At 51.4% G+C, this 13,736-nt stretch overlaps 2 protein-coding genes across 8 annotated transcripts in view; one reads left to right on the top strand and one right to left on the bottom strand.

Moving 5' to 3' along the window:
• Nucleotides 1–96: 96 nt before the first annotated feature.
• LOC128267766 (28S ribosomal protein S29, mitochondrial) lies at nt 97–1,482 on the top strand. Its single transcript, XM_053004682.1, has one exon. The coding sequence runs from the start codon at nt 275–277 to the stop codon at nt 1,421–1,423; it is 1,149 nt and encodes a 382-aa protein (XP_052860642.1). The 5' UTR covers nt 97–274; the 3' UTR covers nt 1,424–1,482.
• Nucleotides 1,483–1,592: 110 nt separating this feature from the next.
• The window catches only part of LOC128267759 (formin-binding protein 1-like), a 49,389-nt gene continuing 37,245 nt past the window's right edge, over nt 1,593–13,736 (bottom strand). The window contains exons 4-13 of one of the 7 annotated variants that reach the window (XM_053004666.1): nt 9,357–9,410; nt 8,851–9,286; nt 8,592–8,770; nt 8,322–8,511; nt 5,432–5,461; nt 4,768–5,114; nt 4,545–4,691; nt 4,027–4,178; nt 3,806–3,966; nt 1,593–3,728 (exon numbers count right to left, since the gene is read on the bottom strand). In XM_053004666.1, the coding sequence (XP_052860626.1) occupies nt 3,806–3,966; nt 4,027–4,178; nt 4,545–4,691; nt 4,768–5,114; nt 5,432–5,461; nt 8,322–8,511; nt 8,592–8,770; nt 8,851–9,286; nt 9,357–9,410 (1,696 nt within the window). In that variant the 3' untranslated portion in view covers nt 1,593–3,728. The remainder of the gene's footprint in view (nt 3,729–3,805; nt 3,967–4,026; nt 4,179–4,544; nt 4,692–4,767; nt 5,115–5,431; nt 5,462–8,321; nt 8,512–8,591; nt 8,771–8,850; nt 9,287–9,356; nt 9,411–13,736) is intronic. The other 6 variants (XM_053004665.1, XM_053004668.1, XM_053004670.1 and 3 more) reach the window with 6 other exon arrangements.

Genomic DNA, 13,736 nt, shown 5'->3' with positions numbered 1-13,736 from the left:
TTGGACAAAAAGAAGTTTGATTTGACAAATGAATGTTGTTGCGGCCAATAACAAAAATAACCGGGAACGTGCTAAAATTGAGCCGGTATTGTTGAGAAAGTACTTTTGAGCACAATTCCAGTTTCTGAGAATAAGCAACGGCACACTGGAACTTCGCGGCCCCGTTTATTAGGCGATCCGCGTGTCCACCCGTTAACGGCGCGCCTCTTGTCTCCAGTGGCTTGCACAATAACATCGCACCGGTTCCGGCGGTTCGGATAAAAGAAGCTCGAAAATGATCCGCGGAGCGGTGCAAGGTTGCCGGTCGGGCCGCTCGCTCTACTCGTCGCTGGCCGCAACGAAAGGATCGCCAAAGCTGGATGATTTCCGAACGATTGAGCAGGACGTGGATCGGCACGGCCCCACCACCGTCGGTCGCTTCTACACGATACCGAACGACGTGCGTAAGCAGCTCTTCAGCCACGGGGGTTTGCCGAAGAACTTTGAAAAACAGATCAAAACGTTCAACGAATGCTGCCTGATGGTGCGTCGGCCGGCACTGGAAATTATCGACCACCTCCGGCGGACCGACTTTGAGCGGCCCGTCAACCGGTTCGTGCTGTACGGTGAGGACGGAGCGGGCAAGTCGCTCTGCTTGGCACACCTGCTGCACTACGGCCACCAGCAACAGTACGTGCTGGTGCACGTACCGTGGCTACCGAACTGGCTGAAGCGCCCCAAAGAGACGGCCAACTCGAGCACCACCGAGGGCTCGCTCGATCTTCCGCTGGACGGAGCGGCTTGGTTGGTGCATTTCAAAAACCAAAATGGTCCGCTCCTCGACCAACTCGCGCTGACCGTGAGCCGGGACTACGTGTGGACGAAGCGCGAGACGACACCGGCCGGTGCGCCGCTCGTGGCGCTCATCGACCACGGCATCAATCGGGCCAAATTTTCGTGCGACGTGATCGCCGGCCTACTGAAGGAACTGAAGCAACACTCGACGGCGGGACGGGCCCGCACGATGGTGGTCATCGATGGGTACAATGCGCTGTTCCATCCGCATACGCGCATCCTGACCGAAAACAAGGTTCGCCTCACGCCCGATCGTATTACTCTGACCGCACCGTTCGTGGACATTACACGTAACGATTGGACGAACGGAGTGTGCGTGCTGGCAGTGGACCGACTTGCCCTGACCGAGGACCGGATGGCCTCCTGTTTGCCACTGTACCTGCTGTACCGCGAAGGCTTCGAGCACCTGGACCCGATGGTTCCGGTGCGCGTGGACGGTTACGATGACACCGAATTTCACAGCTGCATCCAGTACTACCTCGACCGGAAGTGGATCCAGAGCACCGAGCAGCCCGGTTTCGATGTGGAGCTAAAAATGCTAAGCTGCCAGAATCCCTACCAGTTGATGCAGCTATGTGCCTCGCTGTGAGGAGGAGCGAGCCGGAGAAAGAACCGTGTAAGAAAAAGCCACTTTTAGGAACGCGTAAATAAAGCCGATGTTAGACTGACCGAACAATTTCTGGTAGTATTTCAAACGAAAAACTGAGAAAGGTTTCGGATGCTTAGGCAACGACAATCAATGGCTACTATGAGCAGAGCAGAGTGTGTATTGTAGAGTGTCGTTTTGCGGTACAATGCCGTCGACGCTACTTCGATCGATCTCGTTCGCCAGAGGAACAGGCCGCGGTATTTCCGTTTAAATCGTCCGTATTTTTACTACTATCTCCTTTTCGGAAAGTCCTGCTCACTTGCTAGATAATTCATATCGCCTTCTGTCGATTACATAGTTTTGTCCGTTTTTTGTAATTCTCAATTCCTACTTGAATCGGGTTGAACTGTGTGTGTAATATCAATGCAAAGCAATGTAAGGATCACTTCTCCGTGTTCGCCGTGGCGCAAAAATGGTGCTCGAACTGAACTGCACTTTACGATTGTTTCGGTGTGTGATTGAATTGTTAAACGTGGATTATTAAATCTTCTGCCCTTGTCGCATCATTTTGTGCCCTCTTTCTCAATTTACCGCCAAGGGTTGGCCAATTTCGGTCGGGAATAGTAAATAGGTACCTCTTCTCGTACAAATATAGAGTGTTTCCAGAGTTATTGAGTAGCTTTATTTAGCGTCATGCCGCGTCTGGTTTGCTTTGTAATCGAACGTTCTAATGTAGTAAACCCTAAATCGAGCGGTGCTTCGCAGGCACACCATTGTGTTTTGTCGTATATATATTTCAGGTATATGTTCCCGTATGAGCGCCACACAAGGGGGGGATTGGTTTTCGTTTACTACTAGTTACGAAGTTGGTAACAACGGTATACCGGATAGCGAACTAGCGACACTATGACTGGGGTTTACACAGTTTGAATATGATTAATCGGCTGTTATCTAGAGATTGAACGTTTACTCTTTGTTATTTTGTATGTACGATAAATGAAGTAATTTTTACGTGTTGTGGCTGCTCGTCTACATTGTAACCATCGACCATTCGACCTCACACATATCTAGCAATTATTAGGCGAACAAGAACGCGGTTCGTGTTTTTATTCGGTTGAAACCCCTTTCCTAACGTCGCTGGCTGATCGATAACGATAAACCCAAAATGGAAATGTACGAAAGTGATAAAGTTCGCCGACGTGGGACGAAGGACGAGGCGCACACTCGCCCCCAACCGGCCACACTCTTTTGATTCTCTTCTCGATCCGTTTCGCCGCGATTTCGCCAACGCACACGGTTATCTTATCATTTTTTACAGTTCCCTCCTTTTGTAGCTGTTTTCCTCTTATAAACCTACCCTACACGCTAGCACTTTTCTTTTCCTACTCACAGTTTGTGTGTCTGTGTGTGTGTTTATGATGATGATGATGAGGCGGATGATAATTACGATATTAGAGATATGATGTCAGCATTAAACTCCGTCTTTTGCGAAAGATAGAAGTGAACGGAGTATTGAGCACGTAGCACTCAGCGTAGAACTGCGTCATTTCGTAAAAAAAAAACAAATTCGGCACAAAAAGCTCAAATGGGGTAAAATTCTAGCTCCAAAGCGTTTCAGTTCACTTCCGTCATCAAATCCCCCGAATGGTCGGAGTCTCTCTGTGTTTTTTCTTTCTTCATTTAGTTCATTCATCCCTCGAAAGTTCCTTCCTTACTTCCTAGGCAATCGAAGGCCTTACTGAAGCAATTAGCTAAAAAATAAAATAATAAAGAAAACTCCACCCAGTGAAGGAGAACAACGGAAAAATGCGGACCAAACAGTCTGGGATCAAGGGTGTTGTTATGGGGCGCCTTACCGCAGCATGACCCTTCTCTGTGTGCGCAAACAAAAGGGCTACTGCCACGCGGACAGTACTTTACTAACGCTTAGCTTAGAGTGAATAAGACGCACGGGAAAATTAAAAATAATTTTTACTAAATGGTGAGGCGGCGCTATACTTCGTACTGGCCCGGGACTCGTGTTGCACTCGCGGAAGTGGGCCACTCTGTCTCGGCCGGTCATGAGTCACCTCTCTTAGCGCGTCCCGTCGGCGTCGCTTACCGGTGATGGTGTACTTCTTTTTTTATTGCCACTAATTGTTTGTCGACTAAAGCATATGCGATGTGTGTGTGTATGTAGAAGCTGCGGACCGGTCACACGGCATCGTCGGCACAGCGTCGTTTACATGGTGCTATTTACAGTTTGCTCCTTCACGCCCGGACCGGGAGTGAAGACTCCGGAGGATGTGGTTCCGCGTGATCAACACTGCGAGGGAAACAATAAAGTAACTTAGTACAACGCACGACGAGGACGTCGGCCAGTCAGCCAGGGGAGCCTCTTACCTACGCGTACAGCGTACATTCAATGTAGCTGGTCGGTACGAATCCTTCCTCCCAACCCTTCGTGCTGAACCGTCGGACCCGTGTCCAACCGTCCCCCTGGTCGACCTCTATCACTTGCAGTTCTTCACCTTCGGACATTGGAATGCTGCCTTCACTCGTCGCTACGGGGAAAAGGACGAGAATGTAAACAAAATTCGAACCACCAAACGCCCGGGACTTACCATCGAATGGGTAAAGCGCGCGGCACGTTCCAAGTGGCGTGTCCGCTTCGTAGTACTCCTCGTTCATTGCCTGCTCGTTGGTGCTTCCCTGCCCGGAGCCCGGTAGCGACGTGTGCGATGTACCGAGCCCACTTTCCGGACTCGCCGAGCTGCTGTGGGATGCGAAACGAGAGAAGAAGGATGCGCAACATTAGTACGTTAGCGGTTCCGACGTGTTTAGGACATGCGGATGCCAGAGAAAGCGTGTGCGGGAAGAGTACGTGGTTAGGATCATTGTGCCATGTGTGCTGATATTCTGTACAAATAAAAAATATGGTGTGGATGGTGCTAAACGAGTGTTAGGCAAAGGGTGCAGTATGGCGCTACTAATGCGGGGTTTAATTACTTTTTCGTACATAAATTGTTTTCTTTTGGCAACAAAATGATGGCGGAAATAAACACAAGGATGAGCTGGGATGGAAGAGGAGAGCTACGGGTGAAAGCGATAGGGAATTCAAGAAACAATTGTTCAGTTGTACCCGTTGTTGTTAATGTTAAGCCCATTTTGCGCTTGCTGTACACTACTTTCGGAAGCTGACCTGCTAAGGCTACCGGCATCGTCGGGATGATCTTCACCGTTGTCATCGTGATGGTTGTTCTCGTGATTACTGCTACCGTTGGAATGTCTGTCGGAATGAAATCCAAGGCCGTGGGGTCAGTAACTTCCATCTGCCGGATCTAAGCTTTGGCCTGAGGGTTTACCTGGACGATCGCTGCCCATTCTGTATCACGCGGTTTGCCTGGGGGCTGTGTTGGATGACCGTTTGGCTGTTGGCCTGGTCGAGCAGTTTCTGGTAGCGCTGCAGTTCGATCCGCAGCCGGTCCAACCGATTGACGGACTCGTTCAGCTGCTCCTCCACCGTCCGCGGGTCGCCCAGCATCGAGTTCGCCTCGTAGACGCCCTTCATCTTCATCAGTCCATCGCTGGCCGCCTGCTCCTGGGCCACCTTCTGTTGCAGTTCCTGCACCTTGGCGGTGAGCTTTTTTCGTCGCTGCGTCGGTGGCAGATCGCTGAAATCCTCCTTCAGACCGTCCGTGGTAAGATTGTTCTAAAAAGGGGTGACCAATAGAAACAGCCGTTAGGAAACCAAACGGGCGAAGGGCGTTTTAGGGCGCGAGAAGATACTCTGGAAAAATAGAACGCTACCACATCATGCAAAAGACCACCAATCGTGTTTTCCAATCAGTTTGACCTAAATAATACCTAAATACCAAAAGTTTGAATGTACAAAAACGCAAACACACGCACACACAATTTGAAACAATCCAATGTGAAGTAAGTAAAACAAACCGAACAAAGAAAGACACACACAGTTTTTTTGTCACGCAAAACACACTCGCAGTGATAGCAGCGTATGATTATTACCTTTACATGTATGCAGGCTTCAAGGATCTTCTGGGAGGTTTTAGTGGCGTTGTGATAGGAGGAAGATTGGTTGGTGGTGGTGGTGAAGCGTGGTGGTGGTGTTTGTAGAACAATTTGTACACAATTTGTTATTGTTATCGTACGGCAGGGTTCACGGTTAAGCGCACATAAACACATCGAAAGCCGGAAAGCCGGACAACGGAGACAGACAGCCGCAGCGCATAGCATCGTTACACGCGAAGAGTTAGAGAGAGAGAACGAAAGGCCAATAGTTCCGAAAGAGAAGTGTGTGGATGAGAATTTTGTTAAATAAATTTTGATAAAGAGTTATAATGTGTTTGTAAGTGTATAGCAGTGTGGATGCGGCATGAAAAAAGAGAGAAACAAAACAAATCAATCAATCAGAACCACCAGAAACAACAAACACACAGACACACACTCGGTGGTGGACAGGCAACAAAAGGAACAGATAATGCGAAACCACGATGAAGTAATAAAAAAAATCAACAAACGGAATCGGCACACACTTAACGCTATTCTAGTGAAACAGATACTAATCATCCGCCAGCGTGTCAGGATGTGTCACCGTCGCTATTGGGCGGTATCGTTACACGGCTTCAGCAGCAACAAGTACGCAGGAGGGGCGGCCAGACACACGCTTGTGGCGTGACACGTAATCCGACACAAAAAGCGAAGAAAGTCTGACACCACACATCAGCAAATCGATAAAACGGAAACAATAAAAAAAGCACACACAATCGTGACAAAACATAAAAAAGTGGCCGACGATAAAACTTTGCGTGTCGCGTCATACTAAAACAGAGAATGAACCGACCGACCGCCGTACAATGAAGCCGAACCGACCGTGTCTGGACACGGAAGAGCGAATATATCATCGGCCCAGTTTTCATACTCAAGCAGAGGGATTATCGATTCCGGCGGAAGGCGACGGAAAAAAGGATTGCAACAAACCGGGGACAGGGGTCCGTCTCGCCACTCGCCAGGGATTGTTTTGTAGCGACATTTTTATATGCCGTTCGGTGTGCCACATCTTCATTACTGAATGCCGGGCGGGGGGTATTCTTCACCCACAACAGCCACGGCCATTGTTGCCATTGACAAAAGAGTGAGTAATTAAATGGACCGGCATGTGATGCTGGTTTAAGTAGCAACTCAAATATTGAAACGGAACCGAACGGACGGTGCCAGTCGGGTTTGTGGTGACTCACCGAACCGAAATAAGCGAACTGAAAGTAGCGAAACATGCAAAAATTACGAATAACCGACAGATGTGGCGTGGGCTACTTTCAGCAGTGGCCCGAACGAACCCTCCATATTCATTCATAACCCACTCTACAGAGCGTCTTATTGAGCGCAGGCGGACATTTTCAATTCGCTAAGCCAGGGGTCCCACACACCCGCGTTGGGTCACCCCGTGCAGGCGTGCACCGGACAAATCTCTCTTCCGGTCCGCGATCTTATCATCGACGCCAATTGTTGACACGCCTTCAAGAGCGGGGGTTCCGGTGACAAACGACGACTGTGCTCTTCAACCCAAGGACACTCCTTCACCGGGTGAGTGCGGCACACTATAGAGACCGGTTTCGCCAAGTGGCCAGCGACACGACTTAATGAGAGGAACCGCGCGCCTACGAGTGGTTAATGAAAAGAGTGTGTGTGCCGGATATAAAACAGACTACCGAAGAGGCCAGTGCTTATCACTAATCGTGCTCGCAATCCGAGTAGAAGAAGAGCCACTCATAAAAGCCTTCAAAAGGGAGCTTCATCGTGCGACCGAAGAATGCAGCAGTGATTTAAGATTACGCGACCCCCGCCCGCCTGATAAGGGGACAACAGAACACGCGAAAGAAAAAGGTGAGAAAATAGTTTAGATAAGCCACATGCGACGGATGTATAAGCGGCATGGCGGCGTGTGGTGCGCTCCAGAAACGTGAAATGGGTGACCCAAAAAGCAACAGAAAAACGAAAAACCGATTGCAACACGCCTAACGTGGGGCAACTGGGTCCGACATCCGATCCGGCCGGCCAGCGCGAACGGAACCAATAAGCGCGAAGAAGCGCAAGGCGCGCGCAGTTTGCATTGGCGCGGAATAGCAGCGGCGGGGTGCAAAATGTTATGTTCCACACTTCCACACACGATACTGATGATGAGGGGGGACAGCTTTTGTGGCCGCCAAATACTCACTCGCCAGCGAAGTGTACAACACGAGCATCATCATCGGTTCGTTGGTTGGTTGGTTGTTATCATATCGCACCGTGCCGGAGTGTTTAGATTTGATTTCATTTGTGTCCACGGCGCACAAAAGCAGAAGTAACAGCAACAGTATTCAAACGGCGGACATTCCCCACCGGCAGCCGATTTCAGGAGGGTGACAAGCCGATTTTGCGACAAGAATTTTATCGTACCGGGAGCGACGGGAGATTACAGTTTCACGTGAAGGATTATTTGCAAATACGCAGCGACGGTGGCGGCAGCGTTCGCGGATTGGATTAATAAGGAGAAAAAAATTGGATTAAAAACTTAAATTAACTGACGGTAAGAAACGAAAAAGGTACATAACCAAATCTGGTCTGTTATCTGCAGCTAGAAACGAATACGATAAACATTTTGTACAAACGGCAACAAGGGGCCATAAGGGGGCTAGCTAATGAAACTGAGTTCCTGATGCAGGTTTTGTTTTCCGAATGCCAAAACAATTACAAAACAGCACGAAGATGGATATGATGGATGGAACATTCCGAAATGTACACAGCGAAAAACATACAGAACCGGTAAACGGTTTTTGAACAGCTGATCGAAACAATGCGGTGGACCCGCCCTTAGTCGGCGAAGAACCGGAGGTCCGGATTCAGTGGACCGCTCCCTTACCTTGTTCCCGGTGAAGATGCCGAATATGCCAACGCGCTTTTTCAGCTTCTCCTTCGTGGTGCCCTTCCCCGTCATGTGGTTGAGCCCGGTGCTGGAGTTGTGCGTCTGTGAGTTGTTGGAGGAGTCGGAATCGACCTTCGAGAGGTCCTCGAACGGTATGTCGCCCGGCGGCTGAAAACCGGACTGATATCTGTGGGGACAGGACAAAACAAGGCACAGGCGTTAGAGAGGCGTTTCTGGTGCAATAAGCTCAGCTGGTGCGCTTCATACTTTTCTATGACAATCATCGAGTCGTCCTTCTCGTTGATGGAATCGGCCGCCTTGACCATCCCCTCGAGGCAGCGGGCAATAATGGGTGACACTTCGCACTCCACGTCCGCGGATCGCTTGATGAATTCCTTCATGCCGCGCGTTCGCTTCTCGTCCAGCTCCTGCAGCCGATTGAATACCTGGAAAGGTGCCAAGGCCACAGAGCCTAGCATTAGTAACGCACAGGTAACGGGTACGTAACGGGGCCGGTGCTGCTTACCTCCGGAAGGGCGGCTTGGTAGTGCTGTTGCTGCAGCTTGTTGGTGATCTGCAGCTGGTTGGCGTACTCACTCTTCGCGTCCTCCGACAGCGTGTTGCGTATGTTCATGTTGACGCGCTGCTTCTCGACGTCGGCCCGGCTCAGGTGGAAGTCGGCGTCCGCCTTGTGGTAGCTTTCGATCGCCTTCTCCGCCTCGCGGAACGATTTCTCGTAGCTGCGCTTCGCCCGATCGAGCGTACCGATCTGTGTGTGGAGCGTCTGCGTCAGTGCGGCGCCCTGCGTGAGCGATTTCTTGCGCTCCTCGCGCAGATTCTTCGCCAGCAGCATGATGCCCTGCAGCACCTGGTTCTGGAGGTTCTCGGCCACCACCTCGCGCTGTCCGGCCAGATCGGCCACCTCCTTCAGGACATTCTTGAACGCGACCAGCGTGGAAAATCTGCAAACGTGGAGTGGAGAATTCGTAAGTGGCCGTTACAGAGCGCGAAGGATTAACTCTGATTACTTACTCGTTTTCATCGTCCTCTTTGTTCTTTTTGGGTTGATAATTTTTCACTAGCCGTCTGCAAGTGGAAAACAACCAAAATGTAGGTTAGAAAGGGGGCCTATATTTACAGTTCGCGCGATCGCTCTGAAGGCTCCCCCTCTGAAAGCGCCGCACAGAAGGCATCAGGTATCAGGTATCAGAGAGAGAGAGATAGATCGACCCCACACAATAATTGATACCTGTGTGAACGGTTGAGCCGCCGCAGCGGTACGGTAAGTAGCACACAGAGAGCAACAAATTCTTGAGTTGACAGGGGTCCGTCTATCCGTCGGCCCTTAGATGGCCACTTGCAACCGTACGGACGGCGCCGTGCGCCAACACCAAAACATCGTACCGTTCCGCGTTAATAAGACGACACCGCGGTGTTGCGGCAGATTGATACGCGGATAGATTGGCAGGCCTGGCATTCTCATGCCATTTATGCAATGGTACCTCTCGGCAAGCAGCTGCAGCGGGGAGGCTTAGAGAGGTTGATGATCGGTATTGGGACCGCTCCGGAACGGGGCACCTTATGGCCACCGACTAGGGTATCCATTATCCATTTGCTGTTTGCGGTTCTCGGACGGTTCGGAAGGAAGCCATAATTTTCTCATGGCATCTCCCCCACGGCGGGGCAGGTGTGTGTAACTGGCCACAGCGCCGTCGAGACACCAGAGTTTGCATATTGCACGCCCAGCAGGACGGAACGGAGAATGCAACTGGAATCAGAAACCTCCCGGTGCTCATCGGAGCCGCAGATGATGATGATGTCGAGGCAATAACAACCGAAGCACGATCTTCACATTCCACTCGGCAACAAAGCATTGGCAACACATGCACAGGTTGATTCTATTGACTTCGGATTTCGGTTGCGGTTGACTGCAACGGCACGCTGGAAGACGTGCAGAAGTTTCATAATTCATTTCACACAGCAGCCCCACACGGTGGCCAATTAATCACTCGCCATGAACACCACGAAACAGAAGCACGACAACCCGGGAAAGCCGGCTACAGCCTCGGAAGCAGAGCTTTCGGCACAAGCCATCGGACCGCCAGTTATCACACACCGATGGCCAATTTGCGCGTCGGACGCGGATGGGAAAATTTCATCAAATATTGCCATCAACATTGGGAACAAAATATTGTTGGCCACCGCAAGCCCTAGCCATCAGCCGTTCAGCTTCACTAAAACTCAGGCCTCGCGCGGAGTCCAATTAATCTAATTTCTCAATAAATACCGAATGGCCTCCACCGATTTTTTTTGCGTGTTGCAATTAATCAGTCGATCGTGCAGCACACGGTTATGTTTCCATCACGCGGCGATCGTGCCGATCGAGGAGGTGCGGCTATGGCTCAACCCAAGCACATCCTCCACCGGCCGGCCGGCCGCCGGTGATGATATGTTAAAACGGTTGCGTTTAACTGCGGGAACTGCGGCGCACAAGATGCACTCCCATAAACGATGCGCTTTCTCGCTGGCTGAACACCACCACCGTTGGCCGTTGGCCGTTGTGTGTGTTTGTGGTGTGTGGCCATATCTGATTAATCACTAAACGGGAGATTACTTTCTACTTGGGGCGTCGTCCGCGAAGGCTCGGGATCGCCGATGACAGATCGCCCCACCGATCAGGTTTCACGATCAGCTCTCACGGGATGAATGAATGGGGCACAGGAGCATGCGTGGAAGGTGCCGCGTGTGTGCATATGATCGGGGTGAGTTATGCTGGTGGCCATTTATTGGGAGAGCATAATTGTACTGAGCGCCATTATGCTCCGCGTGCTACGGAGAAGATCCGCGCAACTGGTTGGGGATCTGGAATGGACACAGAGGTGACACATCGGAGCCGCTATTGCTTTCACAACGCCCCATCGATTGCGACCCGCGTCAAACGAAAGTGAATGACTGCCGCCCGCGGCACGCCCAGGTCTCCGGTGATGGGGGTTGGGCTGATAATGTAGCCCCCGTTTCCGCTAGGGTGGGGCCCTCCCGGGAGTTCCCGAGGGGGATAGTTTTCTTGTAATTACTCGAGACCCCAGCCCGGTAGATTTTTATGATAATAATTAAAAAGCAGAACACCCGGCTCCCGGAACCCGGAACGGAACGGAGCAGATCGGGGGGCGGATCGCACGGATCAACGTCAGATCGGTCGACCGTTGGGGAGAAAGTTAACCGATCGGACACACCACCGATCCGTGCCCGGTTCGTTGATCGCCGAGATCGGCGCAGTGAACAAGGGGTGTTGGCCAATGGCCGTCCGCGCGCCCCACCAACCAACCGCCGATGGAATCGAAGTTATTTCTTTTCCATCAATTCCGCCGCCGCCGCCGCACGGAGCAGCATAGCCTAGTTTGCAAGGCCCACCCCGCACGCCGCACGCAACATAAGGTACAACATGCAGGCAGACACAACCTGTTCGATCACCGCGCGATCGCGGTTCGGCTTTCTACTACTCTCTCGTCGGTCGATCGATCCCCGGGCCGGCTGCAGAACAATAGAGACATTCCGAACTTTCCGCTGTCTCGAAGGCTCATTAGAAAACAAACAACAACAGGCCGCGAATTGCGCCGTTGCTCGTCTTTCGGAAGAGATTTAATGAGCTTTCCCGGGAAAGCGACTGGACCGATGGTGCCGGGGCTGATCATGCCAATTCTTGGGGCCGCGCGCGTAAAATATGCCCGAGTGTGCCAGATTTTTGGCTTTGGCGACCAATCCTAATTCCCGTTGGATCCGGCCGACAGATGGTCGCGGTCCAGCGGGGCGTATGAAGACATTTCGGCCGCCGTTTGGTTGGCAGTTTAAAAATGGATGAACCGTGGGTTTTGCTTAATTTTTGCGTCCATCGTCGTCACGGACTGAAGTGAGCATAAATTATGGCCAGCGCGTGTATGTGACGCTGCGGTGAGGGGTTAGGACGCTACCCACTTAACCGACCAACAGGTGCTGATGGCCACCGCCGCGTATTTTTTGCGTCGCGCTTCCTCTATTTGCATAATAACCGTAATAAATATGAATATTTGTTTGAAAACATTCGACGGGTTTTATGCGCGGTGAAATCGGTGAAACCGACGGCGTGTGGTCAGTAGTGTTGGAAAGACATTTTCATAATCCCCGTAAACATGAGCCGGTGGTTCTGCGGTTTCTGTTCTGCTGTCTCGAAGGGCTCACAATGAACAACGCGGCGACATTCACGGACGCGGATTATGCTCAACCATCACGTACCGGGAGCGGCGGTTTGCGTGATTGAATTCGCTGCTCCGCGTAGCCCCCTTTTCTCGGCAGCAGCACGCTTGGCCGCACCAGCCTTGGCATGACTTCACCGATCAAACGCATGATTCATACACCGATCAATCTTCGCGCAGAGGGCTGGTGCAATCCGCGATCGCAGCGGCACGCAAATTCCTCACCGGTGACGTGACGTGCGGTCCAACATTCAAACAATGCGTTTACATAAACAGAAGGGCCAACACTCCAAAACAGATTTCCATCTCGAAGAAGTAACCTTTTTCCAATTTTCACCCAAAATCGAAGATCGCCATCTTAACACGGCACTCTTGTTCCGCTCCTTTTTCCGTTCGCAGTTTGAATAAACATTAACATTGGCCAGGAGGGGGTGCTCGAAAACCCACCCTTGGAACTGCCACAATGGGCCATGTGCGCGAAAGGTTGAATGAAAATGGAGATTTCAATTGAGGCGAAGAAATCCGACCGCAAAGTGCTCCCCGGCCAACCGTTTTGTTGACCGTTCGTCCGTCCGTCTGTGTGTGTAAATTGACGACCATCGGCGGAAGCCATTGGCCGTGGAGGAAACTTACGCCGGCCCACCAGCTTCCCAGGTTGGTCGGTGAACCCGGTCTGGACGGCGCTCTGACCACAATCGGCATCTTGGCGTGAGAAATGGGATTCTAGTGTTTTTGAAATTAAAATTCCAGTCCGCTGCTTTCGATAAGGTGGTGAAGCGGTCACAACAACCGCGGCGCACGACGAAATTGGCCCGACACTCCGACGCCATTTTCCGGTTATCACTCTCACGCAGCACTAACCGAAGCGAAGCGAAACCGAAATTGCAGCGAAACAAAAATGTGCATACTAAATGTGCATGCCCGTGAAAGTGGTTCGTGTGGCGTGGTGGCCACCCGAGATCCAAGATCACGCCGTCGCCCGCGATCGCGATCGTGAAGATGGCGAAAGTCAAGTGCGCGACGGCGCCACGAAACACTCTCCGAACCGACCGAAGCGGTGAGCGGTGAGTTTTGAGCGTCAATTTGCGAAATGAAACATCACGCGCGGGCGCCCGAAATTCATAATTGGCCGAGAAATTTGGAGCACAACACTACGCTGTGGCACGAATCGAGGCGAATGGTC

This window comes from Anopheles cruzii, chromosome 2 (genome assembly GCF_943734635.1).
Source record: "Anopheles cruzii chromosome 2, idAnoCruzAS_RS32_06, whole genome shotgun sequence".
Taxonomy (NCBI): domain Eukaryota; kingdom Metazoa; phylum Arthropoda; class Insecta; order Diptera; family Culicidae; genus Anopheles; species Anopheles cruzii.
Note: the sequence above shows the minus strand (reverse complement) of the source record. Positions and strands in the feature narration are given on the sequence as shown.

Excerpts from the sequence above, each read along its gene's own strand:
- LOC128267766 (XM_053004682.1), top strand. The coding sequence starts at position 275 with ATGATCCGCGGAGCGGTGCAAGGTTGCCGGTCGGGCCGCTCGCTCTAC.